Source organism: Dipteris shenzhenensis, chromosome 27, assembly GCF_047967505.1.
Source record: "Dipteris shenzhenensis isolate YYH24624 ecotype China chromosome 27, Dip_SZ_1.0, whole genome shotgun sequence".
Classification (NCBI taxonomy): Eukaryota; Viridiplantae; Streptophyta; class Polypodiopsida; order Gleicheniales; family Dipteridaceae; genus Dipteris; species Dipteris shenzhenensis.
The window spans coordinates 42,970,956-42,987,461 of NC_141622.1; the positions used below are offsets into that span (position 1 = coordinate 42,970,956).

The 16,506-nt window shown below is 44.5% G+C and overlaps 1 protein-coding gene across 2 annotated transcripts; it reads right to left on the bottom strand.

Annotated features, from left to right (window-relative positions):
- Positions 1-347: 347 nt before the first annotated feature.
- On the bottom strand, positions 348-1,956 carry LOC147884333 (uncharacterized). 2 transcript variants are annotated; one of them, XM_087398864.1, is made up of 3 exons: positions 1,827-1,956; positions 768-1,433; positions 348-636 (listed from the first exon to the last, which is right to left on the bottom strand). In XM_087398864.1, the coding sequence occupies exon 2, from the start codon at positions 1,419-1,421 to the stop codon at positions 789-791; it is 633 nt and encodes a 210-aa protein (XP_087254990.1). In that variant the 5' UTR covers positions 1,422-1,433; positions 1,827-1,956; the 3' UTR covers positions 348-636; positions 768-788. The 2 variants fall into 2 exon arrangements, with proteins under 2 accessions (XP_087254990.1, XP_087254988.1); XM_087398862.1 differs by having other exon boundaries at positions 349-1,433.
- Between the last annotated feature and the right edge of the window lie 14,550 nt (positions 1,957-16,506).

Below are 16,506 nucleotides of genomic sequence, written 5' to 3' on the forward strand. Positions count from 1 at the left end.
GTATCATAACAAATATGGTTACAAACCGAAGCTGCTTTTTCCAACAAGCAGTTGCTGGCTCTAGCATACTGCTTCTAGTGAATCCTCTTTGTCTGCCTGTCACAAGCGTGTAAAGAAGATGTGGCTGAGCTCTACAACCACCTGCTTCTGCCTGTTCAGTGTTTTCGATGACAGCACCTATTATCCATCACCTGCACACAATGCATTCCGGAACAAGGGCAATAGACAAAAATCCCACTATGAGGTTAAGAATCAATTGTCCCTATTTGGATAAATAACCAGTGCTGCGGCTTTCAAGGGCCGTTGGATGTTGGATACACAAAACTGATTTCTAACCTCTGAGCTCTCATACACGGCAGCAAGACGAGTAAAATCACAGATAAGGTTTGCAGACGCTCAGCATTAAAGCTCACTAAAGTACGTGGCAAACAAAAGATAAAACACTTCCAGGGCAAATAATGCAGACGAATCATGGTTTATAAAGACTCGATAGCACATAATAAAATTTGAAGACATTTCGAGATGTTAAAAGCTTTTGCATCCAAGGGTTTCCGACGCAATCTGCAAGCTCTAACGCTCTTACTCTTGGTCCTCCTGATCGGCTTGGCTTAATCCATAAACAGTAGAGGTCCTCTACTGTTTTTCAAAAGCAAAAGGCAACATTACTTACACAACACAACAAAATCACTAAGCAGAAAGTAGCCGAAGGACCTAAAACCTATTTCAAAACCAGATTCAGAACAGCTCTTTTAGAAGAAGGACAACACCTCTTCAGATTTCCCTGCTTATTAGAGTTCTCCCAAATCCAATTTCACCCCTTTTGCTTTTGCACTGGAAGCATTTTGCAGCATCTTCCTGATGACGGGATTTTTGGAGTAGTCGATTGCTTTTCCCAGCATTGTCCCGTGGTCGGGGTTGGCTCCAGCAAGCAGGAGCTCACGAACACTCACGGGGACGTTAAGTTCAGCGGCGGCAACCAGTGGTGTTTTCTCATAGCCATCTTGCACTTCAAGATTTACACGGGGATCTGCCAGGACATTGCGCAGAAGCTCAAGATTGCCCGTCTTCGAAGCCTCCCAGAGTTGACAAGTCAAACTCGCTTCTCCGCTCCAACGGACGCCTCGAGCTTTCGCAGCTGAAGCTTCTTGTAGCATCTGTTTGATGAAAGGATCACTGGCATAGTCAATCGCTTTGCCTAGGGAAGCCTCATGGTCGGGGTTTGCACCGGCGAGCAAGAGCTCGCGGACACAATCCGGATGGCCATACTTGGCAGCTTCGATGAGCGGAGTTCTGTTCATGCTGTCACAAACTTCGATATCAACCTGGGGCTTTTGGAGCTCACGTTTGAGGAGTTGAAGATCGCCCGTATTGGCAGCTTCCCAGAGGGGGCTGCCCGGTGTTGCACATTCAAATTTCATCATGTTGAGAGGAACCTGCGAGCAAATTTTTGCATCAACGTCTCATGGAAAGGCGAAAAAGTCTGAAACAGCAATCAATCCATCAATCAAGTCTTCAAGGTCTTTCAAAATCCAAATGCAGCTTCAACGCAGAAACTTTCAGGCAGCAATCTGCGGGAAAATCTCCCCCGTTTCGTTTAGAATTTCACGCAAGTCGTGAAAAACATGTGCAGGCGACACGAAACGGTTCCAAGCGATTGGAAAATCTGGAGAGAAGTCGATCAAAAATTTGGAACGATGCATGAGCGAGCCGACAAAAAAACAGCTCGAAGAGAAGATGGAATTGCAAGCAGTAGGGTGAAGCAGAGCTTAAATTGCGATACAAGAAAATTCAGCGAGCCTTGAGAAGGAGCGATCAAGCAAGACAACCTGCAAACGAAGACGAGGAACTTGAATCTAAGCAAAGCTCCGAGAGAAGTGAATGAAGCAAAGTGGAAGATTGAGACTACTAAGAGCATTTGTAGGGCGGGTTATGGCATTAGAGGCACTCCAGGTTCGAGTTTGGTCAGCTAGTGGCCCCCCTCTCCTCTCTGTTTCACTTGGTTCAGAGCGTCCGCACTTGAGGTGGCTCCGAATACATAAGGTGCGGGGAAAGAATTCTCCTTGAGATGCTTGGTTTCCTCACACGTCAAAGCCCGTTCTCAGAATAGAAACATCGCACATGCAGGAGCAAAAAATGCACACTTGGTGCTATTTGCTGTCATCGCCCAACAGCTTGCAACATTTCATAGATGCCTACAAACATTTCAAGGAGCTCTGCATGTGAGAGCTCGCCCTCTGTACACACACGAGCCAAAAATGTGCAGCGAGACAGAGCTGGCCACCATAGATGCACATGAGCAGAAAATGTGCAGCTGCTACTACTATAGGTTGATCTAGGTTTTGCACACGAGCTAGCTGGGTGAGAGCTGGCCATCTGTGCACATGAGCAAAAAATGTGCAACTAGTGCTATAGGTTGATCTAGCTCACACGCTGTAATAGCTTGATTAGCTTGAAGCATTTCATAAATGCCTGCAAACCTTTGACAAAGCTCTACATGTGTGAGCTGGCCATCTTTGATTGCCTCACCCATCAAGCTCTGTACTACATTGGAGGCACTTCAACCCACTGTGAATTCCAGATGCCAACATCCCATTGAATGGAGCAAAAATAGAGCAGTTGTGCTCAAATTGGCACCCTACAAAAGTGAGGTGCGAAATGGATTTGACTCGATTTACGTGCAAGTCTCCAGAACTGGCCACCGATACTGCCTCTCGGGCTTTGTGTGGACTCCTAAATGGTGGAGAGGGTACCCCCAAGACCTTCTACATCTCAAACTATGTGACGTGTAAATTCATCCACTAACACAGGGGCATATTAAAGAAACACTAGCAATGTTTCGTTAAGCTTTGCAATGCAAAGGGCATACATCATAGCAAATCATAATACAAGTTGACATGAGAGAAATCTAATGGCCTCTTCCATAGTGTATATGATTACGAGTGTCAAATCTTGTCCAGACAATCCAAATATTGGAACTTGTCCACCCAAGAGAGAAAGGTCGCATGCCTTCCAATTACAAATCTATAGGAGGATGTTGGCTCTTTCCCACAGCTTCCGCAGGAAGAGCAGGGTAATCTCAGTATGCAGGGTTTCGAGGCTTTTCGTCACCTACATATATATCGAGGTTGTCATTTGTAGTATACATGTAGCTTAGGACCTCAAGTCGTATTCCGGTGAGAGACGTAAGCTTAAGTGTCGCAAGCAAACATAGTGCATGCATGTGTAAAAGGAACGTGTATCATCGTGGTTGAGGTAATGAAAGCTTTCGCCTTCATTGGGGGTTGAGGGGTTTAGGAGGAGTTTAAGGGTTAGAGGCAAGTTCAAGGTTTAGAAGGAGGTTCCAAGGTTTAGAAGGAAGTCCAAGGTTTAGAAGGAGGTTCCAAGGTTTAGAGAGAGGTTCCAGAGTTTAGAAGAGGTTCCAGGGTTAGAAGGAGGATCCAAAGTTCAGGGTAGAGTACATGGTGGAGAACTCGTCTCCCTCATAGATCATGGAGGTTAGGGGTTGAGGAACTAAGGGTTTAGGGGGAGCATAGGAGTGGGAGAGGAAGAAGGTGTAAGAGCATGGGGGAAAGAAGAGAGAGGAGGGAGGAGGAGGAGGAGGAGGAGGGAGAAGAAGGAGGAGGAGGAGGAGAAAGGAGGAGGAGGAGGAGGAGGAGGAGGAGGAGGAGGAGGAGAAGGGAGAAGGACGAGGGAGGAGGAGAGGGAGAGTATGGGTTGCAAGGTTGGAGGAGAGGGGAGGAGGAGTTGCAAGGTTAGGACATGCTTTTGGACGTGGAGTGCAAGGAAGCATGGACACTTGGAGACAATTGCTTGGAATACCAAAGTAGGACTCAACACAATGCCCCAAGGAGTGTGGGCTTCATTCCATTATGGGATATTTATACAAGTTGGAGAGCATCTCTCTCTGCATGTAGGAATTGTAAGACATTCTCTCTCTGCATGTAGAACTTGCATATAGAAGTTGCAAGTTGCACGTAGGAGTTGCACGTAGGAGTTGCATGTAGAACTTGCATGTAGAACATGCATGTAGAAGTTGCATGTAGGAGTTGCATGTAGAACATGCATGTAGAACTCACATGTAGGAGTTGCATGTAGAACATGCATGTAGAACTCGCATGTAGGAGTTGCATGTAGGAGTTGCATATAGAACTTGCATGTAGAACTCGCATGTAGGAGTTGCATGTAGAACTCGCATGTAGGAGTTGCATGTAGGAGTTGCATGTAGAACATGCATGTAGAACCTGCATGTAGAACTCGCATGTAGGAGTTGCATGTAGAACGAGTGTAGAACTCACATGTAGAACTCGCATATGTAGGAGTTGCATGTAGAACTAGTATGTAGAACTTGCATGTAGAACTCGCATGTAGGAGTTGCATGTAGGAATCGTATGTAGAACTTGCATGTAGAACATGCAAGTTGGATTTCTGAGAGGGATTATTTCTAGCCTTATGTAAGTACAAGCGGAGCTTTGTCGCTACTCTACAAAACATTGTCACCTTTTCCAACACTGTTTCTGTTAAGGGTAGGGGATAGTGATCCCTAATTGTGGCAGCATTCACATTCTTTAAGTTTACGCATATTTTGAGCTTCTTGTTGCATTTAGGCACAATGACGATGGGTGAAACCCAATCAGTGTGCTCTATCTCGTAGATGAATCCGTCATCTAGGAGTTTTTCCAACTCGTCATAAACCATGGTGCCATACTTAGGATTTGTGCGATAAGGTCCACATACCTTAGGGTGAGCACCTTCCCTTATAGGTATCATGTGTACTACCACGTCTGGTGAAATTCCTTTCATCTCTTTGTATGACCATGCTAGTCAGTCACGGTATTCCATTAGGAGTGCTTTGAGTTTGGTTTCATCTTCCTGTCGAAGCTGTTTCCCAATGAAAACCAGTTTTTCTTCCTCCCCTTCCAGGGTAAGGTTTATTGTGCATGTTTTTGCCAGTCCCTCAACGCTATTAGTTTCTTAAACTTCAGATTCTCTTAGTGGTCTTGGCATTGCTATTAGGGCATTGCCACTTATGTAATTCTTGTAGTACTCCGGCACTTCTCGAAGATCGGCCTCTGATGGTGTTAAACTAGCCTGACATGTGCCTTGTGTACTGGGTAGCATAGTTTCATTTACCAATTTGTTAGGCTCTTTTTGACTTTCTTTTTCTGAAGTCTCTTGATCGAGCTTCATCAGCAGATGTAGCTTATATTTTCGAAACTTCTTACGTTGGGAACTGTGCGTAACTTTTCCACTGGTGGTGTTTGCCAGTAAGGGTTCATTTGCTATGATTTTGAGGGAGCTGGCTTTGCAAGATACAATTCAACGATCCTTGTTTGGACTCGTTTGAATTCATTGAAGTGTGTGGCCTTAGCTTTTCTACGATTTCCTCCTTCAGCTTTCTTGTGGGATCTTCTGCTGTTATTCAACTTTGGAGGTCCAATTTTTGGAAGCTCAACTGCCATTAGGGCATGCAGAATGGCTAAGTCATTGTCATAGACTTGATCTTCAATTTCAGCATTCTCAGCCTCAGTTTCAAGGTCCCAAGGAAAATCAAGGTCATCATTGGTATGGGTAACTTCTTCAGGTTCATTATCGCACTCGAGGTCAGTAGCCATAAAGAATGGCATCTCTAGATTGATTGGTTCTTCATGTGTGAGTGGAGGATCTACCTGTAGCACCTTAGAATCTATCTGTGAGAAGATGGGGTCTAATCAGTGGCAGTTGTCGATGGTTGCCAATGTTTGTATCCAATTATTGACATTGCTTTGTGAATCGCCCACTATAGCATGCTGCTGCAAGGGAGCTGATTTGATTGAGAATTTCGTTGAAAATGTGTCATCCAATGCTCTAGGCACAATTGGTTTTATAGCTCATGTTCCCACATTCACCCTGACTGCGGTGTCACGATTCTAAATTGTCAGTCTATCAGTTCTTGAGTCATAGAGGACTGATGCTTCCCGTAACCAAGGACATCCTAGTAAGATTTGATAGGATTTTTTGGGAAGATCAAAGATTGTGAATTGAAGGGAAAAGCGGACTCCTGCGACCTTTGTGGAGATGCCATTCACTATTCCCAGGGGTTTAGCCCGTGAATCATCGGGAAGGCATATGTTGAAATTAGCCTTTTGCATTGGTGGGAGACCCCATTCATCATAGAGCTCCTTTGATAGGACATTTACACCTGCTCCACCATCCACCATGGCTTGGACTTCATTATATGCCTTGTGGATCAAAGGCACAGTAATGTTGCATATGTCATCTCTCTCACCCATCCGCATAGGGATATCTTCTATGTTGTGCATAGGTGGAGGGGGATCTGCGAGTGCAATCCATCCTTTGAAACTATCCCAGAGATTGGGACAATTCCGTAGGAGGATTCCGATGGGAATTGACACAGGGCAACTCAAGACGTTGGAGAGTGTGGCTCCTTCAAGTTGACGTGGCAGTACATTATGTTGTGGAGTCTGTTGTTGGAATAGAGGCTCGAATACAGTATCAATATTTTGTGGGGCCAAGTCATGGATTGGATCTTGAGCTTGTTTCTTAGCCTCAAATTGAGCTTGTTCCTTTTGTACCCATTGTTGAAGTGCCTGAAAAACGAGCCTTCTCCACTTCTGCATTTGGGTATGGAGCTTCTTTTATTTGAGGCTTGAGAGCTGATGTGGATGAGCTTGACTGCTCGTTGCTTGGCGGAGGTGGAGGCACTTGTGCTTTCTTTTTAAGAAGTCGCTTTGGTTGGATTGGAATGTTAGGGTCCTTGGTGGCCTCTTTCTATTGGCATGTAAATACATTCACAGGTTGTGATATTACACTTTCCGGACCCAAACTTTGGTGGTCCACCCCAATGATGCCAATTGGGATGTCAGGCTTAACCTCTGGTTGTTGTGGGACCTTATTTGTCATGGGACAATCCATACAGGCATGTCCTATGCCACAATCTCTGCAAAGTGGTTGGAAGGTAGCGGGGCTACCATGATGAGGGCACTCTACGATCCGATGATTTTCTCCACAACCGTAGCATTTGATTGGTGCTCGATATGTATTGGGTCCAACTTGATTTGCGTAGACTAGTATTAGACTTTCTACACCTTCTACATAGTACACTAGGTACTCTGCTTCATACTCAAATGGCAAGTCTACTTCCTCAGCTTGTAATTGATGTATTGGAACTGCCTGAGGAGCTGGATTTGGTCGTGGATATGGTCGTGGATTCAGATTCCTGAGTAATTGTGGGGCTTATGTCCAAACAAGAACAACATTCAACCTTGGAGCTGGGGGCGCTTGTGCAAGTGTTGGTTTCCTATACACTGGCATGGGTGCCGCTTGGTATCGGTGAGGTCGAGGCAGGTTATTGTACATGTTGAAGATGCAATTGTTTTCATCATGGCCACCGACGACGCAAATATGGCGCCATAACCTTGGCGGTGGATTTGCTTGTGTAGTGATCTTGGCTCTTAGGACCGGGCACTCATTTGCTGTATGATTGGCCATGCAGTGTGGACACCAAACATTTTCTCGCCGTGGGGATATGTCTGAGTTGGCGGTTGAGACAAGTGAAGTTTTTGTTCCATGGCCTGCATCATGTCTTCTTTCAAGTTCATGACCATGGCCTCTAGGCCGATCTTCATTTGATGTTTTGGCAGTGGACTTGGATTTGCCCTTTTTAGAGTGCTTATCTCGTGCACTAGATCTGCCATCATCACTGCTAGTGTCAAAGTCTATCATGCCATCCTCGATGTCAATGGTTGTCGCATGAGCAGTACTAAACGTTTCACAGATGTTAATCTTTTGCATATCCTTTCGGATTTTCTTCCTTAGTCCCGTAATGAACCGGGCCATGAGGTACTTTGCAACAGGACGTGGGTCACATTTGGTGATTAATCTTTTCATCTTGCCCAGGTACGTGCGTACATCTTCTCGATGGCCTTGTTTGAGATCTTGCTAAGTTGGAGAGCGGGATCATCTTGTAGCCTCTCCGTTTGAAAGCGCCTTTTGAATTCTGTTTGAAGCAAGTCCCATGTGGCTCGCTCTTCCACTAGAAGGTCTAGGTACCATTCAGGCACTTCATCAATTAAGGCCATGGGAAACCAAGCCACCTTGGTTTCATGGGATTGATCTCCACCTGCTCGGCATGCGGCATCAAAATGCTGGAGGAAACGGGCTGGATCTCCCCTACCATTATATTTGGGAAGTTTCAATTTTCCCAAGGGGCGCCTGCCTTGATTATTATTATTTTCTACGATTAAAGAAATTGTCAGCCTCTACATCAGTCAATATCCCCATCATCGTCGCCGCGACGGCGTCCAACCATATTATGGCGTGGAGGAGTTAAAGGGATTTCTTGAATTTTTAGGGGGAAATTAGGGTAGAGGATTGTCGGAGGCGGTGGTTGCAGCGGAGTTGTATGTGGATTTGGCAAGCATTGGAGTCAGAGGCGTTGGCTGCATGCAGATTGAGCGTAGCTGTCCGGGAGACTAGCATCTCAAGTAACGAGTAAACATACGCAGGTATGTGTAAAAAACAAACTACTTCGAACTTTCACCAACATATCACTCAAGAGCTAGGAGAGCTAAAATTTTTCCAACTCAAGTTAAAAAATAATAATTTCCTAGCTAAAACTCTTCGTTACCGGTTTAGGAAAATGCACATTTTCTGGAAAAACAGCACCTTAAGTAATAAATCAGACCATGTGATGGTTGTCAGAGTGTAGAGCTGGAAATTTTAAACATTTCTCCTTTTTATGGAAGCACATTCTAACACAACCATCAAAAGTTATGGGCAATCAATGATTAAAGGTTCTAAATGCCATAACCCAAAAGAAAAATTAAAACCACCTCCCTAGGACAAATTCAAAGGTGCACATGTATTTGACTACTCAAACGTGGACAAATTCAAAGGTGCACATGTGTTTGACTCAATCCACAGCTCCCCCTCCTTCCCTATAAAAGTGCACCCATCCCTCTCATACTTCATCTTTCACATCTTGCCTCCTCCCTCTTCCCCATTCCGAGCCCTATGCAAGACACTCCTCCCTCTCCATCGACCACCACCCTACTCCCATCCTCACACGGTAAGTTACTTCAAGCCCATCTCGCAGTGATAACCTAGCTATCCACCCACCATCCATTCATCCTCAACAATCCCATTACACCGAGCAAGACTTGGAGAGCGTTCAGGTGACCATCTCTTCCTCCCTTTGGATTTCCGTCAAATTTTTACGTTCGTAAAGTTTTTTCTTTTTTCTTTTTTCTTCTCTTTCCTTCCCCCCCTTCTCTCTCTCTCTCTCTCTCTCTCTCTCTCTCTCTCTCTCTCCCCCCCGCTCTTTCTCTCTTTTCCACATTTCTCTCTCTACCCCCCCTCTCTCTCTCTCTCTCTCTCTTTTCCCCCTCTTTCTCTCTCTACCCCCTCTCTCTATCTCTCTCTACCCCCTCTCTTTCTCTCTCTCTCTTTCTCTTTGCACCCCCTCTCTCTCTCTCTCTCTCTCTCTCTCTCTCTCCCCCCCCCTCCCTCTTCTCTCTCTCTCTCTCTCTCTACCCCTCTCACTGGCTGCTCCACTCCCTACCCTACTCACTCCTAACCTAAGGGCCTAAAGCCCCTAATAATAAGGGCCTATAGGCCCTTGCCTTGCCTAAGGCAAGGCAACACCCAATGGCCCATGCAACGCTCGCCTACACGGCAGCCTCGCTCACCATTCCGGGTAGCACAATCGTCCTCCGCCCTACTACGATAGCGGCGTCCACCTCACCTCGCCTCCTCCAACCCGATGACATCCCACCCGACGCCACGCTAGGGGGCATTTCTCTAACCCATTGCACACCACTTTCGCACCCGTAGCACTCGCTCATTCGCACCCCCGTGTGGGCCTCGTTTCGCACTAATTCACTCGTATCTTTACACCGTGAACTTCGATTTGATAATCCGTCTGTACCTGCACATTTCCCTACACGTGTAGGACAATCTTAGGCACATTATTAACATGATAGTCCCCACAACACTAACACAACTCTAACCCTCCAAACAAAACAACATCAACACCTGCACTTGCGACAGAGACACCCTTTGCAACTCTCGCCTAATCTGCATGCAGCTACGTTTCGGCCAGCACCTTCGATTCTAACGCTCGCCAAATCTGCATACAACTCCGTTGCAACCACTGCCTCTGACAATCCACTACCCCGAATCTCCCTTGAAAATTAGGAAATCCCTTTAACTCCTCCACTTCACAAAATGGCTGGATGTCGTCGCAACGATGATGGGGATATTGACCTTGATGCAGAGGTTGACAATTTCTTTAATCGTAGAAATAATAACAATCAAAGCAGGTGCCCCTTGGGAAAACTGGGACTTCCCAAATATAATGGTGGGGGAGATCCATCCCGTTTCCTCCAACATTTTGATGCTGCATGCCGAGCAACTGGAGATCAATCCCATGAAACCAAGGTGGCTTGGTTTCCCATGGCCTTAACTGATGAAGCGTTTGAATTGTACCTAGACCTTCTAGTGGAAGAGCGAGTCACATGGGACCTGCTTCAAACAGAATTCAAAAGGCGCTTTCAAATGGAGAGGCTACAAGATGATCCCGCTCTCCAACTAAGCAAGATCGAACAAGGCCATCGAGAAGATGTACGCATGTGTCTGGGCATGGATGGAGAGAGAGGAATTTGATGCACAGAGGCGAACAGAGAGGGAGGAGACTCAAAAGATAGTAGAGAGCGAAAGACTTTTACAATGTATTATAAAAGGATGACAAGATCTCTTGGACTTCTTAAGCAACCTACGTTATCGAAGCACTCGGTATGGCCAATTTGATCAGGATGCTGAAGAACAATAAAGGCCTCCCAAAGAGATTATAAAGAAACAATTTGTGACTGCTTGAATTTCGTCCTTCATTGTAATTATGTTGAGGATACAGAAGTGGAGTCCGTGGAAGATTGGATTGTTGAGAAGATAAGAGATACTAATGATGAGATCTTCTAGTGTGGTCTCGGCCTCTATGGCCTATCCATCATGACTACTTGAATTTCTTCCCTCATCGTAATTATGTTGAGGATATGGGCATGGAGTCTGTGGAAGATTAGATTGTTGAGAAGATAAGAGGTACTAATGATGAGATCTTCTAGTGTGATCTCGGCCTCTGTGGCTTGTAATAGTTTTGTATTCTCTGCAACAAGCTTGGTAGGGCTGAGCAGATCATATTAGAATTGCTAATACAATTTATTTTTTTAGAATTGCTAATACAATAATAATACAAATTGAATAAATATCATAAGTAAATATCCTAATGTATTGTAACATTTAACATAAGTTAAAAAAACACTATCATTAGTCAACACAAACAAGATAAAAATATTCAAGGACTCATGTTTCTTTCTACATGCTTTACAACTGAATAGAGTCTGATGAGTCCTCTTGAGGCTGTGATGCTCTAAGAGTACATTGAGTCTCTACTTCTTGTGTGGATGGTGTACATTGAGTTTCTCCTTCTGGTGCGATTGGGATAGACTCAATCTCTTCCTCCTTTGCAAGATGTGATGTTGTAGATGCACATTGAGCCTCTACTTCTTGTATAGGAAGAATGCATTGAGTCTCTAATTCAAGTGGAGACTGTAATGCTTCTGCTTGAGGCTGTGATGCAGAAGGAGACCAAATTGTCTCTTGTTTTTCTTTGGCTCCCTCAGGTTCTTCATTGAATCCATCATGTTGTTTCCCAATGGTAGCAATTAGGTAGTGAACAGACTTAGCCATAAAATCTTGTAGCTCGAGCTTTGTATATGCTTCTATTCAAACATGTTCAAAAATTTCATTGAGGAACAACATGAAGCTATAGGCAACTCTCCACCCATTGCTAAACTTGTCTTTCCGCTCCACTGCGAGGTGTGTCTGGAAATTTGGTTGCTCTCTCTCTCTCTCTCTCTCTCTCTCTCTCCCCCAATTTGTATGCTTATTTTACTCTCTCTCTCTCTCTCTCTCTCTCTAAGAGAGAGAAGAGAGAGTGAAAAGAAGAAGAAGAGGTTTTTTAATGTATTGGAAAATAGTACATAAACATCTCTCTCTCTCTCTCTCTCTCTCTCTCTCTCTCTCTCTCTCTCCCCCCCCCAATTTGTATGCTTATTTTAATGATCTGCTACGTGATGTTTATGTACTATTTTCCAATACATTAAAAAACCTCTTCTTCTTCTTTTCACTCTCTCTCTTCTCTCTCTTAGAGAGAGAGAGAGAGAATGAGAGAGAGAGAGAGAGAGAGAGAGAGAGTTACTTGGAGCATCCCGCAAGTCTGCCCCCTAGGAAGGGCTGCCATACATCCCCGCTAGGCAAACCAAGGAGTCAAAAAGGAGCGACTTGGTTTGTGGATCCTGAAAGTGTGATCGGAAGCACTGCCTTTGTAGTTTGGCTAATGAAGCATATCCTTTGCCCAAGTGGGCCTGCATCGTGGGTCTCACAGTGAAGATGGGTCCGGAGAAGACAACCCCAAGATACGTGTATGATGAAACTATCTCAATAGGTGACCCATCAAACATCAACTGCTCCTAGCGCATGATGGATCAATTTGTATTAAAGATCATAACCTTGGTTTTACCCAAGTTGACCTTCAAGTCATGAGACTCACAAAAGGACTATAGTGCGTCAAGGTGTCTCTGGAGCCCCTCTGCTAAGGAAGACAAAAGAGCCATGTCATCTGCATATAGCAATATCTGGATCAGCATGCCAACAAGAGAGCATCCATCCCCCCTGTGTTTGCATCAGTGTCTCGAGCTCATCTATGTAGAGGCCAAATAGGGTAGGTGATAAAGGACACCCTTGTTTGACCCCAATAGTGCTCATGATCTCGTCTGTCCACCCAAATCTTGCTCGGACTCTTCTTGAGACTCTCTCGTAAAGTGCCATGACAACCCAAATGATCTCCTGGTCATAACCCAAATCTTGTAGGTGTCATAGAAGGCGGGCTCTCAGAACCGTATCAAATGCCTTGCGAAAATCCAAAAAGCAATAGTAAACCCTCTGCTTTTGTGCCCTCACCTCCTTGATGATACATTTGAGTGTGAGAATGTGATCCATGGTTCCATGATCATGATAGAATCTAGCCTGTCCTATTGCTCTAAATCCTTGACACTCCGCAAATCTGCTAATCTCAAAATCAAGCACTGATGCATAAATCTTGGACATGACATGTCCAATCATAATGGTCCTATAATTCTCCGAGCTCATGGGATCCCCTACCTTGTGGATGGGTGAAATAGTGTTAATAGTCTAGGTGCATGGAAACCCCAAACAAATAGCTTCATTAAAGAGCTTTGCTAAGATCGATGCTAGGAGGTCAATCCCATATGCAATGAGCTCAGTGCATAGTCCCTCATGATCCTTCGCTCGGCCATTATGAAGTTTCATTATGGCATCCTTTATTATGGCATCCTTAGTGAAGAGGGTGTAGGATGTGGGGCATGGCATATGTGAGAGGCTGATTTGGGATGTCATATAGTGTGCGTGCATAATTATACCAGACCTCAGTGTCAGTGAGTGGTGAAGGGGGTCTTTTCCAAAAGTATGTACAGACAACCAGAGTAAATAGGTGAGTGGTCATGTGGTTGAAGCGTATATCATGATAGATGGAGTAAGAACTCAGTGGGGTGGAAGGTGCTATGCAACGGGGAGTGGAAATGATAAATAATAGGTAGGTATGATCAGCCCCTAGAGGAAGAGGTAACTTGTCCATAGGGCCCATGTATAGTAAATCATAATATTGTGTAGATCTTAATGTAGTAACTTGTCCACAAGGCCCATGGATAGTAAATGGAAGAGCCAGTGCACGAGATAAGCACTCTAAGAAGGGAAAATCCAAGTCCACTACCAAAACGTCTCATGAAGATCACCTAGAGGCCATGACCATGAAGTTAAGAGAAGAGATGATATAGGCCATGGAACAACATCTTCACAAATCTCAGCTGCCACCTCAGACTTATCCATGGTAGGAAAACGTCTGGTGTCCATACTGCATGGCTAATCATACAACAAATGAATGCTTGGTCCTAAGAGCCAAGATCACTGCACAAGCAAATCCACCGCCAAGGTTGTGGTGCCATATCTGCGTAGTCAGTGGCCATGATGAAAATAGTTGCATCTTCAACATGCACAACCCACCTGAACATCAACAATACCAAAGACAGGCACCCATCCCAGTGTATAGGCAACTGGCACTTGCACAAGCACTGAGGCTGAATTTTGTTCCCATCCGGACCCAAATTCTACAATTACTCAGGAGTCCAAATCCATGACCATATCCAAGAGCATCAAATCCAACTCCTCTGACAGTTCCATTACAACAACTTCAAGCCGAGGAAGTGGATTCACCATTCGAGTGTGAAGCTTAGTGTACTATGTGGAAGGAACAAAAGGTTTAACATGAGTCTATGCGAATCAAGTTCATGGCCCAACATATATTGAGTGCCAATCAAGTGCTATGAATGTGGAGAGAATCACTGGATCACGGCCCAACGTATATTGAGTGCCAATCAAGTGCTATGAGTGCCCTCATCGCAGTAGCCCTACTACTTTCCAACCACTCTGCAGAGATGTGGCATTGGCCATGCCTGTATGGATTGTCCCATGAAAAATAAGGTCCCACAACAAAATGAGGCTAAGCCTAATGTCCCAATTGGCATTATTTGGGTGGACCATCAAAGTCTAGGGTCAGAAAGCATAATATCACAACCTATGAATGTAATTATATGCCAACAAAAAGAGGCCACCAAGGACCCTAATATTCCAATTCAATCAAGAAGACCTATTTAAAAGAAAGCACAACTGCCTATACCTCCACTAAGAAATGAGCAACCAAGCTCATTCACATCAGCTCCCGATTCTCAAATAAAAGAAACTCCATATCCTAATGCAAAAGTGGAGAAGGATCGATTTCAAACACTTCAAAAATGGGTGCAAAAGGAACAAGCTCAATTTGAGGCTAAGAAGCAACCACAAGATCCAATCCCTAACTTGGCTCCACTGAGTATTGACACTATACTTGAGCCTCTATTCTAGTAACAAAATCCACAACATAATGTACCGTCATGCCAACTTGAAGGTGCCGCACTCTCTAGCATTCTAAGTTGCCCCATGTCAAATCCCATTGGAATCCTCTTACAAAATTGTCCCAATCTCTAGGAGAGTTTCAAAGGCTGGAATGAACTAGCAAATTCTCCTCCACCTATGGAAGACATAGAAGATATCCCTGTGCAGATGGGTGAGAGAGGTGACATACACAACATCACTATGCCTTTGATCCATAAAGCATATGATGAAGTCCACCAAGCCATAGTGGATCGTGGAGCAGGTGTGAGTGTCCTATCCAAGGAGCTCTATGATGAATGGGGTCTCCCACCAATGCAAAAGTCTAATTTTAACATACGCATTGTAGATGATTCACATGCAAAGCCCTTGGGAACAGTGAATGGCATGTCAACAAAATTTGGAGGAGTCTACTTTTTTCTTTAATTCACAATCTTGGATCTCCCCAAGAAATCCTATCAAATCTTGCTGGGACGTCCTTGGTTGCATGAAGCATCAGTCCTCCATGATTGGGAAATTGATAGACTACCAATCCAAAATCATGACACCACAGTAAGAGTCAATGTGGGGATAGGAGCAATAAAACCAATTGCACCTAGAGCATTGGATGAAACCTTTTCAATGACGATCTTAAGCAAATCAACCCCCCTACAATAGCAGCAATGTCAATAATTGGATCCAAGCATTGGTGACCATTGACAACTATCATTCACTAGATCCCATCTTCTCGCAAATTGATGCTAAGGTCATGCAGGTAAATCCTCCACTCACACATGAAGAACCAATTGATCTAGAGGTGCCATTCTTTATGGTTGACCTTGACTGGAATGGTGAACTTGAACAAGTTATCCATGATAATAAGGACTCAGATTTCCTTGGGACCTTGAGCTAAAAATTTGAAACTGAGAAGCAAGCACAAGATCCAATCCCTGACTTGGTCCCACTTAGTATTGACACTGTACTTGAGCCTCTATTCCAACAACAAAATCCACAACATAATGCACCACCACACCAACTTGAAGGAGCCACACTCTCTAGCATTCTAAGTTACCCTATGTCAATTCCCTTTGGAATCCTCTTACGGAATTGTCCCAATCTTTGGGAGAGTTTCAAAGGATGGATTGAACTAGCAAATCCCCCTCCACCTATGGAAGACATTGTTGAGATATCGAGCTCCACTCGCGATATGCCAGGGTGACTGTTGTGCATTTATGTCATCGACTTGTTAGCTGCAGACGCGGTTGGTACACCACCCACAAATAATAGTTGGATGACAGCTATCCTTATCTACTCTAGTTTGTGGCTCACTTAGTATGCCACCTTAGTTAGTTGAGTTTGGTTTGAGACCCACATATAGGGTTCTTCTATTTCTTTGTACTTGAGTTCTTTTGGCTTTCACAATTAAGAAGAGAAAAACTGTTTTTAGCCTCCACCTTTGTGTGTATTCCC

What these genes read in the sequence shown, in the direction of transcription:
- LOC147884333 (XM_087398864.1), bottom strand. Translation starts at nt 1,421, where the DNA reads ATGATGAAATTTGAATGTGCAACACCGGGCAGCCCCCTCTGGGAAGCT.